Source organism: Alligator sinensis, unplaced genomic scaffold (assembly GCF_000455745.1).
Source record: "Alligator sinensis unplaced genomic scaffold, ASM45574v1 scaffold73_1, whole genome shotgun sequence".
Taxonomy (NCBI): domain Eukaryota; kingdom Metazoa; phylum Chordata; order Crocodylia; family Alligatoridae; genus Alligator; species Alligator sinensis.
The window spans coordinates 2,807,639-2,832,564 of NW_005841838.1; the positions used below are offsets into that span (position 1 = coordinate 2,807,639).

At 41.2% G+C, this 24,926-nt stretch overlaps 1 protein-coding gene across 1 annotated transcript in view; it reads right to left on the reverse strand.

The window, feature by feature from the left end:
- Window positions 1-24,926, reverse strand: part of GRIN2A (glutamate ionotropic receptor NMDA type subunit 2A) — a 375,390-nt gene that overhangs the window by 116,325 nt on the left and 234,139 nt on the right. The window contains exon 3 of the mRNA XM_006015496.2: window positions 20,730-21,322. Coding sequence (XP_006015558.2) covers window positions 20,730-21,322 — 593 coding nt within the window. The remainder of the gene's footprint in view (window positions 1-20,729; window positions 21,323-24,926) is intronic.

The window sequence follows — 24,926 nt, forward strand, 5'->3', positions numbered from 1 at the left end:
GAAACATGCCATGGGGAATCTCAGGGCATATCTTACTAAGTGGGGAAATGCAAGTTTTCCCTGCTTAAGGAGATACCTCCCAGGATCTCCCAGGCATGTTTCCTTAAGCAGAAAAGGTCTGGGGTTTCCCACTTACGAGGATCTCCCAGGTTTCTCCATCAGTGGGGAAAGTCCAGAGTCCCCCACTTACGGAGATGTGCCAGGGAGATCCTGGGGGTGCATCTTTTAAAGCTTGGGCTTTCCCCACTTAAAGAGATGTGCCCCCAGTATCTCTCTGGGTTGTCTCCTTAACAGAGAACCCCAGGCTTTCCCTGCTTTAGGAGATGTGCCCCTGGGAGGTGCTGGGAGGTCCAATGCAGGACAAGGCATGACATGTGTTTCACCTAATAAAGCAGATCAACTGTGGCAGCACATGTCCCACTACAGCTGATATGCTTTGATTTGGCAACATCTGTTTCTAGTCCCAGAATCACAGTTGTGAACAGCATCTATTGTGCTTAAAGAATTTTATCCAAAATGTTCAGTTGAATAAGATCCTTCTTTCCTTCTCTCAGAGACATGATGTTTCAAAGGACAACAAAACAGTTTCTCTAAATACACTACAGATAGGGTTTTGGAACCTTTGTGTGCAAGATACATTTATTATTTAATTTGCATTCTTTTGTTTTCTTCTACTCTCTTTGTGAATCTGACAAAAAGGCAGCTCTCCAGTTTAATTTTCATAGAGTGAGCTTTCATGTGGTTGAAAGCTACCTCCACAATATCAACAAAATTATTAAAGACATCGGCACAGAAAAGATAACAAGATTATGCTTCAAATCAATAACAGAGTTAATAATTAGAAGTGCTAAGTAGCTGCACTAACACTGCCCAATGCCAGTAATGAAGTCTGACAGAATGTATACATTTAGTAGTAATAGTTACCATGTGCCATATATTTTTGGTGCAAAAAATTTCTCCCTGGGAGGCTTTTCCTTTACAGTTTATGTAATTTCCCATTCATTTTATTTTTCACCTTGTCCTCTAAGTCCTGAGAATAAAAAAAATGTTTTTCACTTTGAGAGCAAGCGGGGAACTGATGGATAAGATTTAATTTTTTATATAGAAGAAAGCATTCTATACTGCCCACTGCTAAAAAATGAAACTCTTCTTGATACAGTACATTAAATAAATAGCCTGAGGAGCTCTTATGAAAAAAACCCACTGAGGCATTGTTCTGCTCTATCAGTGATGTTAGTGGGATGCTTCCGCACCAGCCGTCAAAAGGTTTCTCACTTATGGAACCCACTTTCTCCAACAGACTAAAAGTGATAACCCTCTTGGGAGCAATCCAAGATGATCCATTGGACAGATCAGGCCAGATCTTATTCAAACTTTTATGTATCAAAGGAAAACTTAAGCATCTAGTAGTCTAATTAGGGATGTTCAACTAGATGCCCACAAGGGTGCCTGGGTTCCCAATCAACTTCTGCTCCCCCTATTACTCACAGACAGGGTCTCCAGGCTTTCCCTCCCCACTACAGCTTCCACTTCCTGTACCCATCCCAAGGTGCGGCACACCATGGCACAGTCCACAGAGCTGGGGAAGGCCTCAGTTGGTGAAGTGATGGAAGGGGCTGCCTATGTGTGCAGTGCAGCAGTGGGGGAAGGGGCTGTCTATGTGGCATTGGTCTAAGAGGGCTTGGGCAGTCTCCCTAGCTGCTTAGAAGTCGGACAGCAGTGGTCCAAGTACCATGTTACTCTACTCTGCTTGAGCCAGCATGGGTCTTCTTCCTCCTCACCACTTTTTGTGACATTTTAAGGGTAAGGTATTACAAAGAAGTGGGCATGTTAATGGCTTTTCAAGGACTTAAGCAGGGTGGAATAGGTTCACACTTAAGGCACTTATACATGTACATTTTTATGCTCCAACACGCCAGAAATCCAGCCCGTTGGAGCAGACTTGATTAATCGAGTCTGTGAAGCACATGAGCTGATGCGTCCAGCACTGCGTTGCATGTGTTACTGCTGCAGAGTTTTGCTTGACTGCCAATTGAGTAGATGAAGCGTACCTAAAGCTTTTGCAGAGAAGGGTGGCAAAAAGTGTGCACAGTTTTCTAAACAGTGGGTGTGCTGTGCAAAATGCATGCTTTTTACTAGTGCATTTGAACTGTGGCCACAGGCCCCCCTCACAACCCCCAGACTCTGTTTGGCTACTATGGAGCCATAAAAAGCTGAGGGAGGGAAAAGCAGCTGGAGAGCTATACAAGCCTGGAGAGGGGGGCAGAGACTCAGCCCCTCCTTCCCCCCAGGCAGAGGGAAGGGAGCTGAGGCTTGCTGGGGAGCAGACTTCAGGACTGAGGAGAGCTTGAGTCATCCCAAGAAAAGCTGATTCCCCACCCAGGGTCAGAGATGTGCAATCAGGGACACAGGTACCCAGGGAAAGAGTGGGGAGGGGTTGGTAACCTAGCTGTGAGCTGGGAGAAACTGCCTAGTCAGGGACCTGCAGGGGGAAGTCCTCTGTATGGGCTGGAAAGACTTGTACTGTAGGACAGAGGCCTGCAGAGGGAATCCTCTGTCTTCACGTAGAGGTGCTGGGGGAGAAAGACAGACCAGAGAGGGAGCGGGTTATGAGAATCCCAAATCTGCATGGGTGTGAGAGAGGATACTTAACACTTAGTGTTTGCAGGAGGGGTATTTTTCAGAATGGAAACTAAAAAAAAGAAGCCTATTACCTGCAGTGGCTGATCAGAGACTTGTTTTTTTGCTGAGTTACCAAGAAAGCGGAGTCCACCTGCCCTGGAGCAGCAAAAGCCTCACCTCTGCCACCTAGTGGTGGATCATAGTTAAAGCTGAATTGCCATTTATTGCTATGGGAAGGGGAGTGTGAGCAGAGGGAAATCAACCTGGGTTATGGGGGGAGAACTGTTTTAAAAAGTGTTATAACCAGGTGAATGTAATCATTGAGGTTGTTTGATATAAGTGGGACCACCTAGTGTGGTGGAATTATTCATCTATTCTTGCAGTTGTATATCCTATTCAAATTGTTGCTTTTATTATTAACAATTGATTCTAGTTACTCTATAGACTACAGGCTATTGAAATTGGCTATATATCAATTTCTTGTCCTGATTAATTTCTTTTTTGTATATAGTTGTGTATAATAAAGAAACCCATTTGTTTATTGGACTTAAAGTATATTCTTGGGCAGTGAGGTGGAGGGACACACCTCTCCAAGGGACACCTCAGTCAGCAGACCTGCCTTAGGGGGTACCCAGGGTTACTGGAACCCTGAGGATCCAGAATCTGACATATTGCCTGGCCTAGCATACTGGCAAGGGTTACACATGCATTTGTATAAATGGATAAATGCGTGTCAGCCTGCAGAAAATGGCAGTGATGTGCTTTTGAACTAAAACACCTTCAATGTGTTTTAGCTCAAAAGTGTGCCGCCACCATTTTCTCAGTGCTGACATGCATTTCACCATTTACACAAATGCATGTGGTGCATGCATGTGTACAAATGTCCTTAGATATTTAGGTACCTATGTACACCTTACACTTTTAATAAGTGGAACACAATCTGGACCCTGCCTGCTGAAGCTGGACCTAGAACATTTTAATCTTAAGTAAACCATAAAGATGTTGTCCCCTTTTAGCGTCCGGGTCACAAAACATACAAGTGTGTTAAGACAGAGTATGTAAAGTTCACTCTGGCTTTTAATTCAAAAGCCATCAGCAAGTATCTTAGAGCCACATACTATATCTATTGAAATAAGTAAGAGCTTTGCTGATTTCAAAAGCAGCAGGAGAAAGTTCCTTGTGTATATATTTATTGGGTCTTACAATATTTTTTTGAATTAATATATATTCAAACCTAAATATAAACATCCAAATACCATTGGAAGGGGCACTACATAATGGCTTTAAATTAAAGATTAAATTTGCTCCAATTCTGGAAGCAAAAAATCATACAGCAAATATCTGTTAAGAAAATGGAAGAGTCATGTGTCTTAACAGTGTGCCCTGTGGCAGATAAAAGAACTGTAACAGCAAGCTCTCTGTATGGCTGGAAGGACAATCACCATGTCCCTGAAGCCTTTGCACAGGAGAACAAATTAAAAATACCATTTCAAAGCCTTTAGTCCGGAGACTACTCATGAACATTACTCATGAACTTACCTGGCTGGACTCATTTGAGTCCCGTTTTTGTTTTTAGGGTGAGTGGTTTTGTTTGTGTTTTTTGGGTTGTTCTCCCGCCCTGGCGGGGGGTCGGGCTAGAAGATCTATTAGGTCCCTTCCGACCCTGAAACTATGAAACATCATATTGTGGTCAGTTCACAGGTCTAATACAATGATGCCTAGCACCAATGCAGCAAGCATTACTTGTAACCTACACTAAAGTATGTTAACATCTGTTTGCGCTCAATTACAGCAAGTGCTAGCAGTTGTGGATGAAGAAGAAACTGCATATCTAAAATCAAAACTAAATGAGGTCTATATTTCTGAGTTGAGTTCTACTAGGTGGACTGTGAGGGACATTTAGCATTGAAATACATCAAGTGTTTCCAGATTCTCAAAAACAGGTGTCACTGAACGTTACACTGTGAATAAGCTCAATTTCTCAAATATTGGATATGATATGGATTAGGATTAATTTAATATATTTGTGAAATCAATTGACAAGATAGTGAAAGTGAAGTAGATACCAAGGGGACTGCAGAAGGGGCTTATTAAAGTAAACATTTCAGTAATGAATGCCCCAACAGTGTGTTTGGTAGAGACATTCATCACAGAAATAACTATGTAAATAAATTTTGCCATTTATCATTTAAGCTCGATTAAAGCCCTGCTTTGTTCATACTAGCCAAGATCCTGAAGGCCTTGCTTTGAAGTGAGAACATTTAGAGGATTAGCCTTAGAGTCTCCTTGTCCAGTATTCAAGGGTACAGAATCATTTACATCATACACTTAGTTTTACTTGTATAGGATTTTAACTTTTCCAGTATTAACTTCCTGCAAGATGCAACTCGGCAGTGTAGGTTCAGCTCTCTTGTTTTGTTTTGTTTTTTTCTTCCCAACTTTTGGGTGTTTAGCTGAATCAAAATATTAAACTTTTGAAGCTTGTTCAGAACCTCAGAGTCGCATTGCATACAAGTTATTTTTTCCTATTTTAATCAACACTGCATAATTTGACAAAGTTATGTATTAATGGCCCTCTGACTGCATGCCTTACCAAACATAATGTGTTTTCACAGAGCGAGTTAAGATATTTGAAAATGATTAAGTCCTTTAGAAATGTTCCATCTGACCTCTCTGGAAATAAATACTTTGTTACATGTTGCAAATGAGCTAAAGAATGCAAACAGAGTTTTAGTGGTGCATCATATCTTTTCAGTACTTAGTGCATGACTTTAGGACTCATATATTCAGGTTGTGGAATGTTTCTCTAACACAGGGGTGGGCAAAATCCAGCCCATGGGCTGGATTTGGTCCACCAGCTGATTGGATCCGGCCCACGGCTGCCCCAGCAGTGCTCCACTGGGGTTGTGCCATACCTGCTCCTGCTGGGGTAGCCTGTGCCATGCTTCCACTATCCCCGGCCTCAGCCAACATGCACAGGTTCCTGGCTGCAGCTTCCTCTTCTGGGCATAGAGTGTACCCTTAGCAAGTTTGCAGATGACACCAAGCTGGGGGGAGAAGTAGATATACTGGAGGGTAGGGTTAGGACTCAGAGACACCTACACAAATTGGAGGATTGGACCAAAACAAATCTCTTGATGTTCAATAAGGCCAAGTACATAGTCCTGCACTTAGCGCAGAACAATCCCATGCACCAGTACAGGCTGGGGGCTGACTGGCTGGGCAGCTCTGCAGAAAAGGACCTGAGGGTTACACTAGACAATAACCCAAACATGAAACAACAGTGTACCCTTGTTGCCAAGAAATCTAATAGCATACTGGGCTGCATTGGTAGGAGTGTTGCCATCAGATCAAGGAAAATGATTCTTCCCCTCTATTCAGCATTGGTGAGGCCACATCTGGAGTATTGTATCCAGTTTTGGACCCCCTACTGCAGAAAGGATGTGAACAAGTTGAAGAGGTTCCAGTGGAGGGCAACAAAAATGGTTAGGGCACTGGGGCATGTGATTTCTGGGGAGAGGCTGAGGGAACTGGGCTTATTTAGTTTAGAGGAGAGAAGACTGAGAGGCGATTTAATAGCAACCTTCAACTACCTGAAGGGGGGTTCCAACCAGGATGGAGCTAAACTGTTCTCAGTGGTGGCAGATGATAGAACAAGGAGCAAGTCTCAAGTTGCAGCAAGGGAAGTTTGGCTTGGATATTACAATAAACTTTATAACTAGGTGGGTGGTGAAGCACAGGAAAAGGTTACCTACAGAGGTGGTGGACTCTCCATCCTTGGAGGTTTTTAAGACCTGGCTAGAGAAAGCTTTAGATGCAGTGGGTACATGTGCCAGGCACCACACACCCAGCCAAGTGGGGGGGAAAGCTGCAGCCAGACAGGTTCTGCCTCAGTGCTCAGGGCTCCAGTCCCATCTGCCATCCACCCTCTACCTACTCAGCCGCATGCAAGTAGCTGCTCATTGTGTCAGGTCAACAGAGCAGGTGAAAGGCGGCCAGGAGCTGGACTTGGAGCTCCATATGCTGAGGCAGGAGGCACTTGGCTTCAGCTTCTCTCCCTGCCCAGAGCAGTACAGCAGGGGCAGGAGGAGGAGGAGGCACTGGATGTGGGATAAATGGACTGTACCCAGGAGGCTGCAGCAGCACTAGGAGCAGTTCCACCAAGAAGCTGTGTGCACTGGCCAGGGTTTGGAGTGCAGCACAAGTTTCCCAGGTGAGAGCGATCAGGGCTCAGCCACATGCAGCTTGCCATGGGGGCTGCCATGGGCTAAATAGGGGAGAAGCAGAATGCACCTGCACCAGCATTGCCCTGGTGAGCTTTGCTGCATGCGCCTCCTGCTCCACGTCCCACCTTCTCCCACCCCCAGCTGGCTCCCAGGACTTGGTGCATGAGCAGCCCCCCACACCTCCTCCCCACATACACACCCACACAAACCTCCCTGTCTTTTACACCCCTCAACCCCCCATGCTGCCCCCACACACGCCCACACACTCGCACACCTACGTACCCCCTCCACACACAATTTACAAGAGTTAGACTTTATTTTGCACTATTATGCAATCACCTCTATGTACACTACTAAAAAAAAAAAAGATAAATCTGGACAAAAAATATTTTGGAAACTAAATATGTTATAGTAGAGGTTTGATTTTTGGTGTACAATTTGATTTTTTTATCTATAATTTGTTAAAATGATATCTTCTAAAAGATTTTGTATGTGTGGTGCTCAACAGCTCACCAAAACTCATTAAGTGGCCCTTCAACCAAAATAATTGCCCACTCCTGCTCTAATAGATAAAAGGTCTTGGAATGAAAGGAAGGAGGAATATTTTGTGGGTTCTGTATAAGCGGAACGTATTTTGTGAACAAAAGCTATATTAATTATAAAGAGCATTTTGCATAAATAAAAGGAACAAGATTAGGACTCTGATCTCTCCCAGCTCCTTTTACTCCCCGGTGAGGATGGAAACTATCAAACACATTACACTGGAACAGACTGGAAGTATGAAAAGTCTCACATGGGTTCCATCTAGTTATCACTGTAAAAAACAAGGTAAATTCCCAGTGTTTTCTCCTGTAATTACCTGGTTTCTGAAAATGGATTAAATATGAAGATTTAACTCGTTAATCTGGACAGCACTAAGCTCATGTTCCCCCTGTTGTCAGTGACAGACAGGTTTAATTGTATCCCCAGGCTGAAAAAAGGTTGAAATACCTATTCCACAGGCCTATGGGCCACCACAGAAAGAAGATAACATTTACAGGAAGTACACACATCTTCATTTCTGTTCCAATGCAATTTAGGAGCCTTAAAAGGAATCTACTGAACAGAAAATAGGGCTGGGTCAGGGGTGAATACTGGGGGGGGAGGGGGCGGAGGTGTGGTTGCATTCCCTTGCCACCGCTTTGCTGCCAAGAAGAGCTCCAGTCACAGCTGCCAGATGCATGTGCAGGAAGCTCACTGCATGTGCATAGTGAGCTCTCACTGTCACCATATACCCCTTTTCACAGCCTGGATCTACTACTTGGATGGGTGAACCTTTGGGTTGTACAGTTTGCAGTTTTATGCTCTTTTTTTTTTTTTTTGCAGATCTAACCTGGATCAATCTCTCTCTTTTTTGCCCCTCCCCCCACTTAAAACCAATAAAAAGAAAGAGAGAGAGAGACGCCACTGAAAAAATGTCTTAACTAAAAAAAGTTTGTAACAGGAGCTGATCTTCCCAAAGCAGAGATAATAACTCTTCTTTTTCATCAGTTTATTTTTTTCCATCATTGCTTCTTGGTTCACAATATCTTTGTATTTGTATTTTTGCCTTTTCTTGTAACTCCATTTTATACCTCATCTTCCACTGCATTTTGTCAGTCTCTCAGAAGTGGAATAAGAGCTCAATGATGTTTGTTGTAGGGAGAAAAATATGAACTGAATACAAAAGTTCCTTCCTCTCCCACAGGAGAGAGAGGTTTATGGTTCATTGGTTTATATTTTAAATCTTTTTTTCCCCTGTTTGTAATGAAACAATAGCCAGGAAAAAACAGGTGGGAGACAAATGTGCCAAAATGCCAACACTGCCATTTCAAAAACTTCTGCCTTCAGGAGTCTTATTGTAAAGTGCAAGATAAATTTGTTTTAGGCTGCAGCTCTGTAAAGCAACAGGGACATCTAGTGGCTTGCTAGATTAATACCAGGTAAATTTTATCCTTGCCAAAAGAAAACACAGTGCCACAAATCTGTGACAAGAACCATAAGGGAATTTCATTACTACCTGTTAATAAAATAAAGAATATGAGCCAGGAATTACATATCATAATAAATAAATTAAGGATGTATGAAACATGAATATTATTTTCTTTTAAAAAAATCAAGTGTTTGTAGGTACATTAGATACCATCATAGGATTTTTTTAAAGGTGCCTTCAAGCTTAAAAAGCAAAAAGTAGTGTTGGCAACAATCTGAATTTCTGTTTGGTTTCCAGTTGCTCTGCAAATGACAGGTGTTCCTTACTTTTTGTTTCCTAGCATTCATTTAAGACCCAGATGTTTTAAAGAAGTATTTCTGAACTTGCACTGTTCAGAAAGAGATCTGAGAGTGTTAGCTAAAACAGGGTATGTAAATAACTAATATGAAACTTATTTAGTATCTCATTCCTGAAATAATCATTCACTTGGGAACACATAATTGTAGGGACAAAGATGAATGTTATTAATGAAGCTCTATCAGTGCTAAAATACTTGGGAACACTACCAAAGCTTAGTTATTTGACCTGGGAAATAAAAAGCATGTTCTAATTGTACAGAGAGATTAAATCCTTGAGGATTCCTTAGAATCCAAGCTTCATCTATACATTCCCTGGTCTCACCTTTCAGCCAAGAAACTGATAAGCAAGCTCAATAACTTTATCAGGTTCCATCAGCTGGGACTATCCATTTTTTTATTTAGTTCTCTCTCTATTGTGTATCATTGCAATTCCATGACAATTGAGTATAGAGGCTCAGAGAAATAGACAGTTCATAAAATACAAAACACAAAACAAAACAGAAAGTCTTTTCTGAAGAAGGAATTTCAAAACCTAGAATTAAAGCAGCTAAAACATAGCATTTACCAATATTCCTGTTATCTCCCACAGGGTGAATCAACCACTTTAATTATGAAGAAAGACAGTCTGTTCTGGCTTGGTACTACCCTTGAATTGAGCCTATAAAACTTGGATTCACTCCCACTTTTTATCGTTGTTTCTTCATCTTCCTGAAGCTGTGAACTACTAAGCTTCCCTACTGCTGTTTTATTTTAGGAATCCTGGAAATATTTATCAATGGGTGCACTAGAAACATGTAGTCAGAAAGAGTCAGACCTCTGAAGTAAATAAAGGGTGCCTAGAGACATTTAGGGGCTGCAGTCTAACTCATGGTGCTTTACACAAAGCGCTATGATTTAGAGTACACCCCCCCACAACCCAGCAGACAAATAGACATTCACCTGTTAGGTTGGGGGGCTCAAGTCTGCCTGTACTACCCCTGACCAGCAGGCAAGGGTGCTCCAGCAGTCTTTGAGGAGACTGCTGAACCATCTCTCTCCCTAGCCCTGTTTAAATCGAGGGTTAATTTTTTGAGCAATTGGCCAGTTTAAAAGCATGCTGTGGCCATGAGTGTGTGTTATATCCTGGCTGTAGAGCATTTTCACGCGCCAGATCACACGAAAAATGTAACTTGTGTAAACACCCAATGTAAACTAAAGAAAATCTGTGCTGTATGCTGCACAGAATGTTCTCTATTTAATATAAAATTACCCGAGTCATTTAAATAAATCTTCCATTTTGATTGCTCTTGATTTGCCTTACTGATTTAAGTTGCAATGCATTTTCAAAGAATGTAGCTTTTAGTCACATAAACAATTATACACTTTAGATATTTGTTAAGATCCTAAAACATGTCTTATTTCTTTCATATCCTTTCCAGTGGTAAACAGGAAGTGTGCCTCTATCTTCCCTGGTGCATCTCAACTGTGACATCCAGGTTCTGGGAACTATATAATCCTAGGCTTGCAGCCAGCACAGGATGAATACATTTTGGGAACAATATGCTCAGTGGCTGTGAAAAAAGAATGACATGCCAACCAGCAATACCTCCTGCCAGCTGCTCCTTTAAGTGTCAGTTCATCAAGTCTGGAAAAGTCATTTTGCCCAGGATTCTGCCAGATCAGCAGCAAAAAAAGGAAGGACCATTTAAAAAAAAAAAAAAGTGTAAAAAGAACAGAAGAACAGAAAGGGACAACTTCCAGAAAGGTCATTGTAGGGCAGTGGGATTCCAGCTTGGCTTGTAAAAATCAGTAGATATAGCCAAACACCACTGCAAATATTACTAGTATTTGGCACTTTGCAAAAATAGCAAATGTTTTTAAATGAATGTTTTTTGTGATTTATAGTCACTGTACTCAACCTAGTTTTTCCAAGAAATCAGAGGGGGGTTTCTTGTATTCAAAAAGCTCCTGTTTTAAAAGCTGACATTGTCAAACAAAATTTAAATTAGAAAGCCCTATGTTTAGCCTAACTGTGGGAAACATGTCTATATTTAAGTATAAAGAAAAAGTCACTAAGGCTGCTTGCAGACATTTAAAAAAAAAACAACCCCAAAACAGTGCTTTGCCGGAAGAAGCGGAGCATTACCTGAACCCGGCTCTACAGCATCTGTATAGATTGGGCATTTCAGCAGGGCTTTTTAGTGCTTTTAGTTAAATCTGATTCAATCAGCTATTAGATAAAAGCCTCACTAAAGCACCAGATCTATACATGCACTGGGTGAGCTGGGTCCAACTAAGGCACTGGCTCTTTTGGGCATGTGCTGGGTTCAGCGTGGGAACACACCAAGTTTAAAGCACCACTTTTTTTTTTTTTAATGTCTGCAAGCAGGCTGACTGCAGTGACCATTCTGTAAAATGTGCCCAGTTTTAAAACTGAACTTATTGACAGAAAAGAGAAGAAAGGGTCTGGCTACTGCTACTGGATAAACAGTGGTAAAGAGGCTGTATCTTTTAGAAATTAATGAAAAATAAATAACATTTCGACCCTAGATTAAGTCAAATTAGATGATAGTGCATACAAGAAGTTACAAAACGGAAATATAAATTTTAGTTTTATATTATACACACACATACACACACACACTTGTATATACATAGAGCGAGAGAGAAAGAATGTGTTTTAAAGGTAGGGCATATTCTAGAAAAGTCACTGTTCCCTTCAACATATCCCCACAGTAGCTTTGCTTTGCATAGCAGTATTTACCAGCAATTTCTGCTTAATGCCAACTACGATATCATTAGGCCATCTAAGGCAATGGTGCTCGACCTCTGGCCTGTGTACCAAATCTAGCCCATGGAGCCATGTCATCCAAGCCAGGGGGCTGCCCAGAGTCGTGGGGAAGCCATGCCAATTAAACACTGCCACCACTTACTCTTGTGGAATTGAAGTAGCTATTCAGCAGTGGATGTTAGCTATCTTCCTCCCCCATGTGATCAAGCTTTATGACAGGGATTCTCAACCAGTGTGCCAGGGCACCCTGGGGTGCCACCAGAACCTTTGAAGGGTGCTGCAAGGTGTGAGGAGATAATGAAGTAAGGTAACCAGATAGCCAGGCGCAGGTTTTGTCCCTGCTGGATGATCCCCCACCCTAACTGGCAAGCCCCTGTATAAGGAAGTAAGTGTTGTGATATATAAAATTACTTTTTGAAATTGGGTGGCACTCAATTCACAGAAATAATGGAGGGTGGGGTGCCTCAAGTCCAGTGAAGGGTGCCATAAGTCCGAAAAGGTTGAGAACCAGTGCTTTGTGGTATCTGTGGAATCGCAAGGAGAACGCATATGCCACAGCAAAGCAACTAGACTTTAACATGAGCTCGTACAGCATTATACAGTGAGGGCCAACCTTCTTAGCAGGTGTGCCACAAACTAGCCCCACACTCTCCAAGTGCATGTCTGATCCTCTTCCCGTGCCCAAACTGCTGCTGTGCATTTTGCTCCCTGCCCTGTGCTCCCTGCCTGATCTTCTGCTCGGATTTCTGCTCCCTGCCCTATCTGCTACTGTGCTGCCCCTCCTCCCCCCACCCCATCTGCTGCATGCCCCATGCAGAGGCTACATGCATGCTGCAGATTGGCCACCTACTAAACAGGTTTAATGAGCAGCTGCTCAACATGCTGCAGAAGGGCTGGCTGGAGTATGAGGGTGCTCCAGTGCAGAGCTAGCTGGTAGGCAGCCCCACATGAAGCACCCTCACATCTCAGGCAGCCCCATCAGCATCTATACATGTATTGCTCCTCAGTAAAGAACTCTGCTGCAGCACAGTACTTGCATTAACAAATACTAACCTGCGGCAGAGTTAATTAGTTTCCTGCAACCTAAAAGGGCTGCATGTGTAGACTTTACTGCGGAGTTAAACATCTTGTGTAGATGCGCCCACTATGTACAAAAGATAGAAAGGAAAATTCAGAGTGACCATTCTAAGTTGTTTTTTTAATTTATATAGTTATCTCAGCTCTGGAGTTTTATTTTTTTCTAGGGTCAAGAACAGAGTAACAAATGGCAGTTGAGAAAAAAGACTAGCTGATCTGTTGGCATGATCCCTTCCTACCTGCTTTATACTCAAACTCCCACGGTCTACATGTCATTACACACAATGCAGTCTAACTTAAATTTAGAGTCAGCAGTTGTATTTATGTCTCCTGAAGAAATTATCCAGAAAGCTTGACAGAAACAGAAAACAACCTGCCTTTCATTTTGACAAATACTGCCTGGGTCTTCTCCCTTACCAGCCTAATGTCCATTGTAAAGCATAGTATGGGACCAAATGTTTCTTTAAGCTTCAGTGCAGATTCAGAAAGCAGTATTCTGAGGGATTTTCTGGAGAAAAATCAGCATTTGACCCTGCAGATTCTTCTCATGTAAGTAGACCTCCTAGTCAAAGGAGTAATGATTAGAGTCCATTCTATTGCAGACATAGGGCAGTGGCATTATTTTGAATGTACTTTGAGAAGTCATACAAAGAAGCAAATGAACAGAACATTGATGTCTCCGTGACCAGTTCTCCTCTTGCCTCAGAGAAACAAGCCAGTCTTTTTGGTCTTTGGAAATCTGAATTCAACCAGAATGCAGTTTTCCACGATGCTAAACAGTATCATCTCCCTTTCACTGTCATCAACTCATTTTATTTTCTGATGGTTTAATGCTTCCAGGCTTCACAGTCTTTGCAAAAATGTGCTTTCCTCACATGGGAATCAAGCCCTTGTGTATCAAGCTCCAGTATCAATTCACTGCAATCAGAAGGTGCCGGTACATGTGCAGGGAAGCTCCTCCAATAAGCTGTAATTACAGTGTGCTAATTAGCGTGCTCCAGCCAGCCTCCACGTCTTGTGTATCAGCATCCCCGCAACACGGTGTCCGGGGTGCTTTAACTTCAGTTCATTTGACAAGGTTTAGTTAAAGTGCCCTCGCTGCCATTTTCAAGTGTAGGGATGCTGATACATGAGACATTGTGGTACTTTAATTGGAGTGGTTCTCAGAGCCGCTCTAATGAAAACACACTCCCCACCCCTAGAGCACATGTAAAAAACACCCAATACTTTGATGACAGCTTTTAACAGGGTCAGATTAGCTCCTTTTATTTTTAATTTGAGTCAGACCAAGTTGCAAATGGATGTACTAGTTAGATAAATAACCTAATAGGACTTGAATACTTATGTACAACAAATATTTCTTTTAATGGTCAGTTTGTGAGGTTTTGTTCATTTCATTAAGTTCTGTCAAAACAATGGGGATAAACAAACATCATATTATTTACTATGTGCATGAAAATGTTTTGTTGTTTAACTGATTTTCTATGAAGCTAAATGCTTTTTAACCAGTAGCATAGTTAGTGTTGTGGAAGTAGACAAAATATGGCTGGTTATATATTTTATTTACAGTATACAGAAGAAAGGATCTGGCTACCACCACTGTCACTGCTTCTCTCCACTGCCCGCCTGCAGCACATGTAAAGCCCCCTGTCACCTGTCTGTGGTATAGCATGGGCAAAACCCACTGCCACTGGAATATTGCTTAAATTGTCTCAGTCCAAGGGCCAATCCAGCCCACAGGCTGTAGTTTGCTAATCCTTGAACTGTGTCATACCATTGCACCCCACATAATAGTGCCTTTTAATAGTGCTTTTAAAACAGAAGTCTAAACAGAAATGTTAAGTGTAACTGCTACTTTTATGCACCGATGGTTGATTGTTTAATTAAAAGCATGAATGAAAACTAAGCCTCCAGGTGTGAAGTGATGATACAGATTCCAGCAGATCTTCAGACACCAAGTATCATAGGTGAAGGCCCTCAATTGAATGCCAAACTGCCAGTCCTACCAGTTTAATTTTTACAATCAATTCAAGTGTGTCCTGGACGATTTAAAAAATTATTTCAGATGAGCAATGACTGGTGAAAATACACTGCAGTTTACAATTTCCTAATGGCAGGAGATGGATTAGATAACCCAAGTAGTTCTTCAGTTCCTCTGATTTGTTTGTCCGTGGATGAGGATTCCTGATTGGCAGCCAGGGTATAGTAATTTATCAATTTGATTGCTATACAATGATTCACCAACTGTAGCTCACCTTTGATGAGCCTACTTTAAACACTAAAATATAGATATTAACATCTCTTATTAATTCATACACTCTATTTGCCCCCTTCAGAAATAATGACAATGTGCTCAGAAGAGTGGTGTTAATCAGGCTGAACTGAACTGATTAAACTATTGTCATGTGCTACCAAAAACAAAACTACCTACTTCTAACATCCAAACAGAGGCTGGAGAAGAAAACATATTCACATAAAAACCGCCTTGTGACTGGTTTGCCGGTAAAGCGGTGGTAGCCGGTGGCAGTAGCCAGTTGCAATTCTACAGATATCACAAAGCAGTGGTCCTCAACCTTTCTGGACTCATGGCACCCCTCACTGGACTTGACCCCACTGTCCATTACTTCTGTGAATTGAGTGTCACCCAATTTCAGAAACTAATTTATATATCACAATGCTTACCTCCTTATACAGGGATTGGGTAGTAAGGTTTGGGGGATTTTGTGCAGCATCAGTTTCCTTCTTTTATCAACCCTCAGCTCCCCATATTTTCCCAAAATTTAACTAATATTTATATCTCCATTTTCACCCTGTTACATTCTCTAGTCTAAGGCAAAAATATAGGCAGTGGAAGGCTGGGGCTAATGGGCTTAGCTGCCCCAAATGCAAGGCAGTGGGCTGAGCTGCAGGGCAGCCTGGTTGCAGGCTCCGGGCAGCTACAGCAGGTGGGATGGGAGGGGTGCACGCTCGGACATGCAGCTGGGATAGCAGCCAGCCAGTGTCACAGCCAGGATCACAGCCCCAGTGTCAGGAGCTTCGGTCTACTATGTATAGCAGAAGGGGTTTGGAGGGGGCAGCGAGATCAAGGCCCCCACAGTGTAGGAGTGGGGCAGAGGAATGGGCAGTGGCTGGGGTTAATGGGGCCCCAGGGTGGGTCGTGGGACTATAGGAGCCCTGGGGAGCTCATCCAGGGATGTGGGGGGCTCCCACTGCTGCGTACACCCTGGGGGAGGCAAGAGGGGCATCTGCTCCCCCCCCCCCCCCCCCCCCCCCGCGCACAGGGTGGAGGCAGGATGCTGCTGTAGACTGGGCTCTGGACCCTCCTGTCTTTGCCCCAGAAACAATGCGATGCTATGTGCCTGCTGCCGCCAGACTGTGCCCTGTCCTGCCTCCCGGCGGTGGCAGGTACATGGTGTTGTGCAGTTCTCAGGGCAAAGGCAGTTGGGTGCAGAGCGCCCGACTGCCTTTGCCCCATGCACAGATGCCCCCCAGGACTTAGCCAGGGTGTGAGCAGCGGCAGAAGCCCCTCACACCTCTGGAGGAGTCTCCCAGGCTCTGAGTGTCCCACAGCACACCCCGGGGCCCCATTCACCCCAGCCCCTGCCCTCACTGTGGGGGCCTCAATCTGCTCCCCTACATCCCTTCCTCATGACAGACTTACCTGTGGGCACACACACACGCAAGTGCACACACACTCAGCCCTCCCAGATAATATTTTCTCCCTCCACCTATAGAGAACATGTTCTGCCATCAAACTTAGAAGCTGGCCATTAAGATACTGGTGGAAAAATCATACTGCCTTGTTCAGCCTCCTCTAACAAGATGACATGAATGCACTGTTGTAGATGTTTTAGGCATGAGTTCTTATGGCCTTCTGTCCAAGCCCTTGTAAATCCTTAAAAAGGACATTTTCCAAGTCTAATGAATTTGCTGAATTACAAGAATGTAGTTTCAAATAGTTATAACAGCAACTCCCCCCCCCCACCCCCCACATACACACAAAACAGGAAGATTTTGGTTTTATAAAGTTAGTGTCACCACCATTACTTTCCATTTTGCTTTAATTGATGTAGTAACTATTCAAAACACTACTTAGAAATAACAGTCTGCATACAACATGCAGGTACTATCATTATAAATCTATTGATCTGCATCAAGATATCCTATATCTACAAGAGTTTAGTTTCTACTTTTTGCTGAACTGTGTGTCCAGCACTACATTAATCTAAACTGACTGACTTGTATTACTGGGCTGACATGTGGTTTTGATCAACAGCCAAGATGGACAGAGCTCTGTGCTGGGGAAACTAGAGAAAATTACCACAACAAATGAAAGTGGACTTAGGAGAGAGTTGCGCTCTGGAGTTGTAGGTTCATATATGCAGCCTGGTTATCCTGATTAAAACAGAGAGAGAAGCAACCATAGGTCCAAATTTCACACTTCCTAAAATAGCAAGTGGCCCGATGGCCAAGGGAGGCTTAAACTTGATTTGTGGCCCAAGTCCTGAGTACATCCTAAACTGCCAGTGATACCAGGGAATAATAACAACTTCTTAGATGAAGGTGGATTTAGCCTATATTGCACAAATATAATCCCCATGGACTGATATGCAGCAGCTGTGAGGAATTTCAAAGCAGACGTATAAAGTCTTTGCGATAAACTGAAAAATAACTGTGTGATCATGTAGCATAATAATCCGTTTTGAATTGTGAGCTCTCTTGTTTGTTTAAATCTCGCCCAGTACCAAAGTAAAAAAAAATGCTGAAATCCCTCATAGCAAAATAATTTAGTAATTGGTGATTTTGATTTACATCAGGGATTCATCTGATTCATTTTGTTTTCCAATAGAAAACAGACCCAACTGTAGTTCTAGAAAGGCAGCAGGGTGTTGTGTCTTGTATACTGGCCTGGGAATCCAGAGACCTGGGTTCTGTTTCTAGCATTGTCACTGACCTGATGTGTGATCCTGAACAAGCTGTTTCATCTGTTTCTCTTCTTAATATCTCATTCATGTATTAATGAAAGAATAAATTATTCTGGGCTTCGGCTTAAAGAAGGTGTTAACGAATTGCATGACAAAATTAAATTTTAAGTTCTCACAATAGCACATTGTTCTTTCTAGTATGTATCTACTTTAGAAAAGCCAAACAATGTACATTTTGAAAAGCCAGCACTGCATGAGGTGTCTGAAGAAGTCTGTTAAGAGGCTGGGCTGTCCTCTTAAAAATGAGCAGCCAGTTCTGTTAACGGCATTCAGCTGTGAGCTTTTGATAATGGGGGAGTGTCCCACTGGGAGTTAAAAACTCTGGAGGAGAAAGCTTGGGAAGAAGACTGTAAAAGGGACAGTCCAAGAAGAAGCATTAAGTGATGGCTGCAGCTGCCTGCTACATGAGGATTCCAGGCTGCGGTGCTAGGTGTCAGAGCTAGAGAGCTCCACATTGCATGCCAGTGACCAGGCAAATGGGTTTTGATTGTTGGCCTATTTCCCGACTTGTTTGTTACCTAAGAACTATACTATATAGTATACAGTCCACTTATGAGGACTGGCTGGGGTGCTTATAAGAGAGCACAACAACCTCCTGCTGCAGACAGCAGGCTAGGAAATCCACGTACAAAGTCCTTTCATGAAAGCTTTAGGGATGTGAAGATTATGTTTGATCATTTTACAATGTACTTCTAGTTACATATTTAGAAGTCAATTTTTAATATTATACATGATAGATTACAGCTAAAAACTGTAAACTGAACTGACCTGAATTGTGAACTGAATCTGTTCACTGAAATCTTTATTGAGAAGAGTAGGTGCAAAATTCTAATGGGGAAACAGTAATATTCGGCTTAGCCCAAATAGTTCATTGCTTGCATGATATATAAGTGATAACTGACATTCCATTACATATCGTGTATACTGCATTTTTCTGAAAATAATTTCCAGGGCTGGGTATAATATTTCTCTAGTGCTGAACTGTCATTTCTAAAGGTATTGGGGGCTGGGAGCTTAATACTAAAAAGTGGGAAAATAATAGGTTGTGTCAGCAGGGAGGAGAGGTAGAGTGCTAGATTTCCAAGCATCTCTTTTCTATTCAGTATGAACTTGATTTATTTTTGTATCAAAACTATGTAATTCGAAATATTACAGTTGTAATTCCCTTCATTATCAGAAAAAGAAAATAACAACCACTATTTACATGTGATATTGTATTTAGGAATTTAATCTAGAAAATCTTCCTCTAGCTCCCCAGTTTCCTAATATTTTCAAGAACAAACAGTTCTTGAAACAAGAAGCAACTCTAACAATTTAGCTCTTTCATCCATTTGTGAATCTTTCAGAGTGAAAATGTTGATTATTTGGAAAGTATTCAATAGTTTACACAATTACCTTGCAGTTATAGATAGCTCAAACTATTTCCCATGACTAGTGCTTTGAGTGTTGTATTATTTGTGCTGCATGACTGCTGACTCAAGTCAGATGACAGGTCTTGAAGGTTTCTGGCCTCCTCCCCACCAAACCCACAAAAGAGTTCATAACAGGCAAGACATATTTCTAACATACTTGTAAAAATACCTCACTGAACACCTCTTTCCAGAGAGATGTTTGCATAAATCTCATGCAAGCACAGCTATCAAACAAAATGCATCTCGACTATTATAGAAGTGATTTTGCATTTTTTAGTCAAACAAGCATCCATGAATATTATCTTATATTTACTTAGCTTCCTTGATCCTGAGGCATTCCAGTCATATATACAAATTCCAGTTCTGGAGTCATTTTACCTACCTCTTAAACATTGCTATCTCCACCATGGAAAAAAGAAGCTGTTTAGCTGCATGCAGCATCATTCATTATACAAACACTGAAGTACAGGTAGTGACGAATACCAGATCTGATTTGAACACAGGGAATTTAGGAAAGCAATACAAGGACAAATTGTCAGGATTTTTGTTTACTTCTACTCCAGTATCTACCGTAAACCTAACTCAAAGTAAAGGTCACCACTGTAGTGTTTATATCGACCAGAACCAAATGTCCTGTTCCTATTTTAAGACTGATGTAAGATACGTCCATGTCAAATGAAATTAATTCAGACCTCTTTTTCACAAAAGTGTTCAAGGTAAAATACTTGTAGATAGACATGGCACAAACTAGTGTAGAGTTCAGTTACTACACATCAATAGCTGTCCAAATAGCCTAGTACTTCTATAGTTGGAAACTTCACCATTTTAATATTAAAAATATTGATGTACTAAGAATTGAGAAATTAGCTTTGCTTCAGGAATTAATGGAGTCACACAGACCCAGTCTAGTATTTTGATAATGTCACCCCTGTATTATATATGTTTTGAGAAATTGTTGAAATGATCAGCTAGATTTTATTAAGAATCGAATGTCTTACCACAAACACCAACCAACCTAGTACACAGAGTCCTAATTTCTGAAGATACCAGACCTAAGGGAGTGGCACCTCTCCACAGGAAAAAAGGTCAACTGAAGTGGATGTGTATGAGTGGTTGTATACCAATCTAGCTTTTCTGCAGGATCAAGTGGAAATCTCTAATCAACATTAAAGTGAGTGCACCATCATTTAAAAATAGGCTAATGGGAATAATAAATAGGTGCTTTATTTTACTACAGGGAAATAGGTTGGTACTAGAATGAATAAAAAAAGTCAAAGCCATGTAAATACAATAAAACCACAAAAACATAAGCAGCAATAAACCTTACTTGTGTAGAGTGTGAGATGGACGTTCATTCTTCTCTAGTTGCCCATAGCAGCTGGTTTTTGCTTCAGGAATGAAGGAGTATTTTTCCAACATAGTTGATGCAGCTGTGGCGATAATCCCAAGACCATCCCGTACTCGAGCTTCTAAACTGTAGTCCCATTCATCATATGACACCGAAATAAGCCCTGAAGGAAATTCCTTGGGAGTGATTTCCGTGTTCCCACTAACCAGACTGGGAACTATCCAGAAAAAATCATAGCCCGTAAGGCCCAGGGAACGTGCCTCATCCAGGATGTAAACAGCTTCATCCTTAGAACAATAAAGCAGGATAACAGATGAATGAATTTTCTTTAGTTGAATCTGTGTCTTAGCATCTCCAAATGCAGTATCAAGTACGATCACATTCTGCATGTCCCAGCCCACAAAACTGTTTTCCACTGTGGTCTTGATGATACTTATAAAGTCTCGGTATCCAGGAAAAGTGCTGGTCACCAGAGAAAAGACATGCCAGTCATACTCCTGCATGATCTTCAGCATGACAATGGCTTCCTGCTGGATAGAAGCCCCAAACTGGAAGAATGTGGACATCGTATCCTATAATATGCAAAAGACAGTGAAAGATTACTATAATTGGATTGATATACAAAGAAGAGTATCTCTGTCTTAGTTATCTTAAGGTCCGTTATGGTTATCTGTCTAACTTACAATGACTGTGTGAAGTTCAAAAATTTTTCTGTATCACATTTTTATACATAACCCAGAGAAATGTTGTTTCATGTAGTCAGCAAAACTGATTGCCAATAAGTGGAATGGCTGATTACATCTTTTAGGAAAATGGCACAAGTAGCTAGTTATCTACACAGGAAAGCATTGAAAGCATGGGCAAGTGAAGTCAAATTCATATTTATAAATGAACCACTAGAACGCTACAGAATGCTGCTTACTATTAAAATGAATTAACTTCAGCAGGCTGCTTTAAACTAATCAAATCGTATTGTGAAACAGCATAGGCCAACTAAATTCTCATGGTTTATTAATCCATCAGAACTGCACATGCTGTCAAGGCATGTACCAACACTAGATACAAAGGGCTTCTTGGCAGAGGTGCTCAGGTCTTACAAATCAAATCAACTTCAATGGGAGTTATCACCACCTCTGTAAAAACTTGTCTGTCACACCCACGTAGTCTGTTAACTATTAGTGACCTTATATTTACATCACTCAGCACATTGACTGTTGATTTATAATTTTAAAAATAGTCTAGAATTGTATAGAAAAGTGAATTTGAAAAAAGATCTTTCAATCTATAACTTGTCTCCCTGTGTGTTGTCATGGTAGACTCAACTGCATTTTGTTTGTCACAGGTCTTTGCTTAGATTTTTAAATATTTTCAGACATATCATTTTATGTAGCATAGTTCAGTTTGCTTACATGTTCCTATTACAGTGATTTTCAACCAGGGTGCCAGGGCACCCTGGGGTGCTGCAAGATCCTTTGAAGGGTGCTAGAGGAAGTGTGAAGAACTAAGTGAAGTTTGAAGATACAAGCAGATAAGGGCAAGCTCAGGCTCTCCCTGCCTAACTGTTCCCCCACCCTCACTAACCTCTCTGCAAGGACCTAAGCACCATAATAAAATCAATTTCTGAAATGAGGCACTGTTCAATTCATACAAGTTACAGGGGGCGCCTCAAGTCTAAAAAGGCTGAGAACCACTGGCCTAGTGTTTTTTATAACACCTAATAAAGAGGGATCTCCAGAATTCACTGTAGAAGTGCACATTGTGGCATCTTCTTTAATCTTAAAGAAACACCATAACCAGAAGGAAATATGACTACATCCTGCTTACCACCAAACAACTTCAAGGTAAACAGACTAATCCAACTTTTCTCTGAGCCTAATCTGCATAAAATAAACTGTTCCAAACAGGAGATTTTAACACACCTTCAACTCTCCTATGAAATATGAACTTTCATTTCTACCCAGGAGAACTTTTACAGTCTTTTCTCCTATTCTTGAACAAGGGCGTTTGTGCCCGAAAGGTTGCAATTGAAGAGATTTTTTTGCAAAAATCTAGTTGGTCTAATAAAAGATATCACCTCTACCATGAGTCCTGATTCTTTAATCTTAGAGTCTCTCCCGTGTGCCCTCCCCGCCACCTGGGTTGCTGGAAGGGCCGCGTCACTCACTGCCCATGCCTAATGGCCGGGAGGCGAAAAGCACAGCAGTTTTCATTTCCCAACCATGAGGCCCAAGCAGTGAACGACGAATAGGGCCCTTCCACCAATCAGTGCAGGGGAGTGCATATAAGAAACTCCAAGATTAAGGAAGCTACTGCATTGTGTGCTTCTGGCACAAATTCCAGAGATCCCTACTAATAAATGGCAGACACATCATTATACTATCCTATTACTAATGCATGCATTATAACATTGTACTTATTTTTATTTTATTCCATGATTTGTACCCAACTAGTATTTGTATCATTTCCAGACAGTCCTAGATTCATGTTAGAAAAGATATGTTACTGTTAACATTAAAATTATGTGGAAGATTCAAGATTTCTTGCAATTAATCCCAGTTTAACTGTAGTTTCTGAATATAGGGTAAATCACCAAATCATTGACTGTAAATCCAGTAATCAAATTGAACACATTATCTGTTCTTTCTTGCTTTTCAGATTCCTCAATTATAATGTATACTTGTTTTTATCTGTGATGTGCCCAGATGCAATACAAAGGACATAGTAAACAGTGTTAAATAAATAGAATCTCATACAATATGTGAATAGAGTTGAAAATGAACTTTGTCTTATTCTCTCATTACAGTCTAATTCTATGTATCATTTATGGCTACCACCATAATGGAATTGTTCTGCCAAGAGATGTACACATGTCCATGCTATTGGTAATGTGGATTCTGGGTGCTCAGAGGAAACTCTACAGAACACTGATTTAACTTGAACCTTTTATTTTCAGCCACAACCCAGAACTGGTGGGAACTCACATATACGCATGTCCCTTTCTAATGAGTACACAAAAATAAGGTATGTTGAGAGCCCTATATTTTGACCAAGAGCAGCCACTGTCACAATCACTTTCATGGCCAAGAAACAAACAGCGGATGTGACTTAACTAAAGGAATTTGGCAAGATAAGCAAAAAGATATATGTAGAGCTTTCTCCTTTATAACAACATGTCCAAAATCAGTTATGACTAAAAAAAAATTTAGGAAAAAAATATATTGCCATTTAAAGGAGCATTGGAAAAATATACCATCTAAAAGACTACTTAAGGAAGTTGTACAAATCTCCTTCATGATAGGTTTTCAAGAGGAGGGTAGATAAGCACTGTAAGCATTGGACAAGAAGGATTTAGGAACAGCATTAGAATCTCCTGCAATAGTGTGTGCAGGGGAGTAGACCAGATAACCCTTTAAGTCTCTTTCAAACCTATGATTCTAAAGTTCACCTCCATATTAGAGGAATTCTTGACATGGCCTTTTATAAAACTTTACCCAGTGATATTTTGAATGAGCAATCTGCAAATAATACCGCCCAGTGGTGTGGCTGATTAAAACAGTAATTAGATAAGTAATACAAAATTTTCCTGCAGAGTTCAGTGAAAATGTAAGCACAATTATTCTGAGCCAAATCCTCAATTGGGGAAATTCAACACAACTCTCTGGCCTTCCTTGATAATACATTATTTATCCCAGCCAAGCAGTTGATCATGGGAGACTGCAATGATTTTGAAAAGAATGGAAGAGTATAGGCAAATCACTTGCCTTAAAACTTTTTCTGGTTCTTCAGAAGATAGTTGTGTACATATATGGAAAATATTCATAAATATCACATACAGAGTTTGGCAAGCAAAGGAAAAAAAACATTTTGGTAAAAAAAACACAAAAAATTAGATCACAGAAGAAAATGGTAATCTCAGTCCAATAGTACTTAAACATGCAAAGTTTCCTTAAATAGAAAGATCTAATTCGAAAAACAGTAACACAGAAATATTCATTTGTGGGTTTCAGTTGTAAGAACTGTCACATTCCTCTTAGGAATATTATTATTTGTTCCTCCACAATCACTTGCCATAGACATAGTGATGTGTTATTCATAGGAAGCTGGCTTGTCTTTCTACACTTGAAAGAAACTCCAATAATTTTGATAAAAAACTATTTTATATTTAAATTATTATCT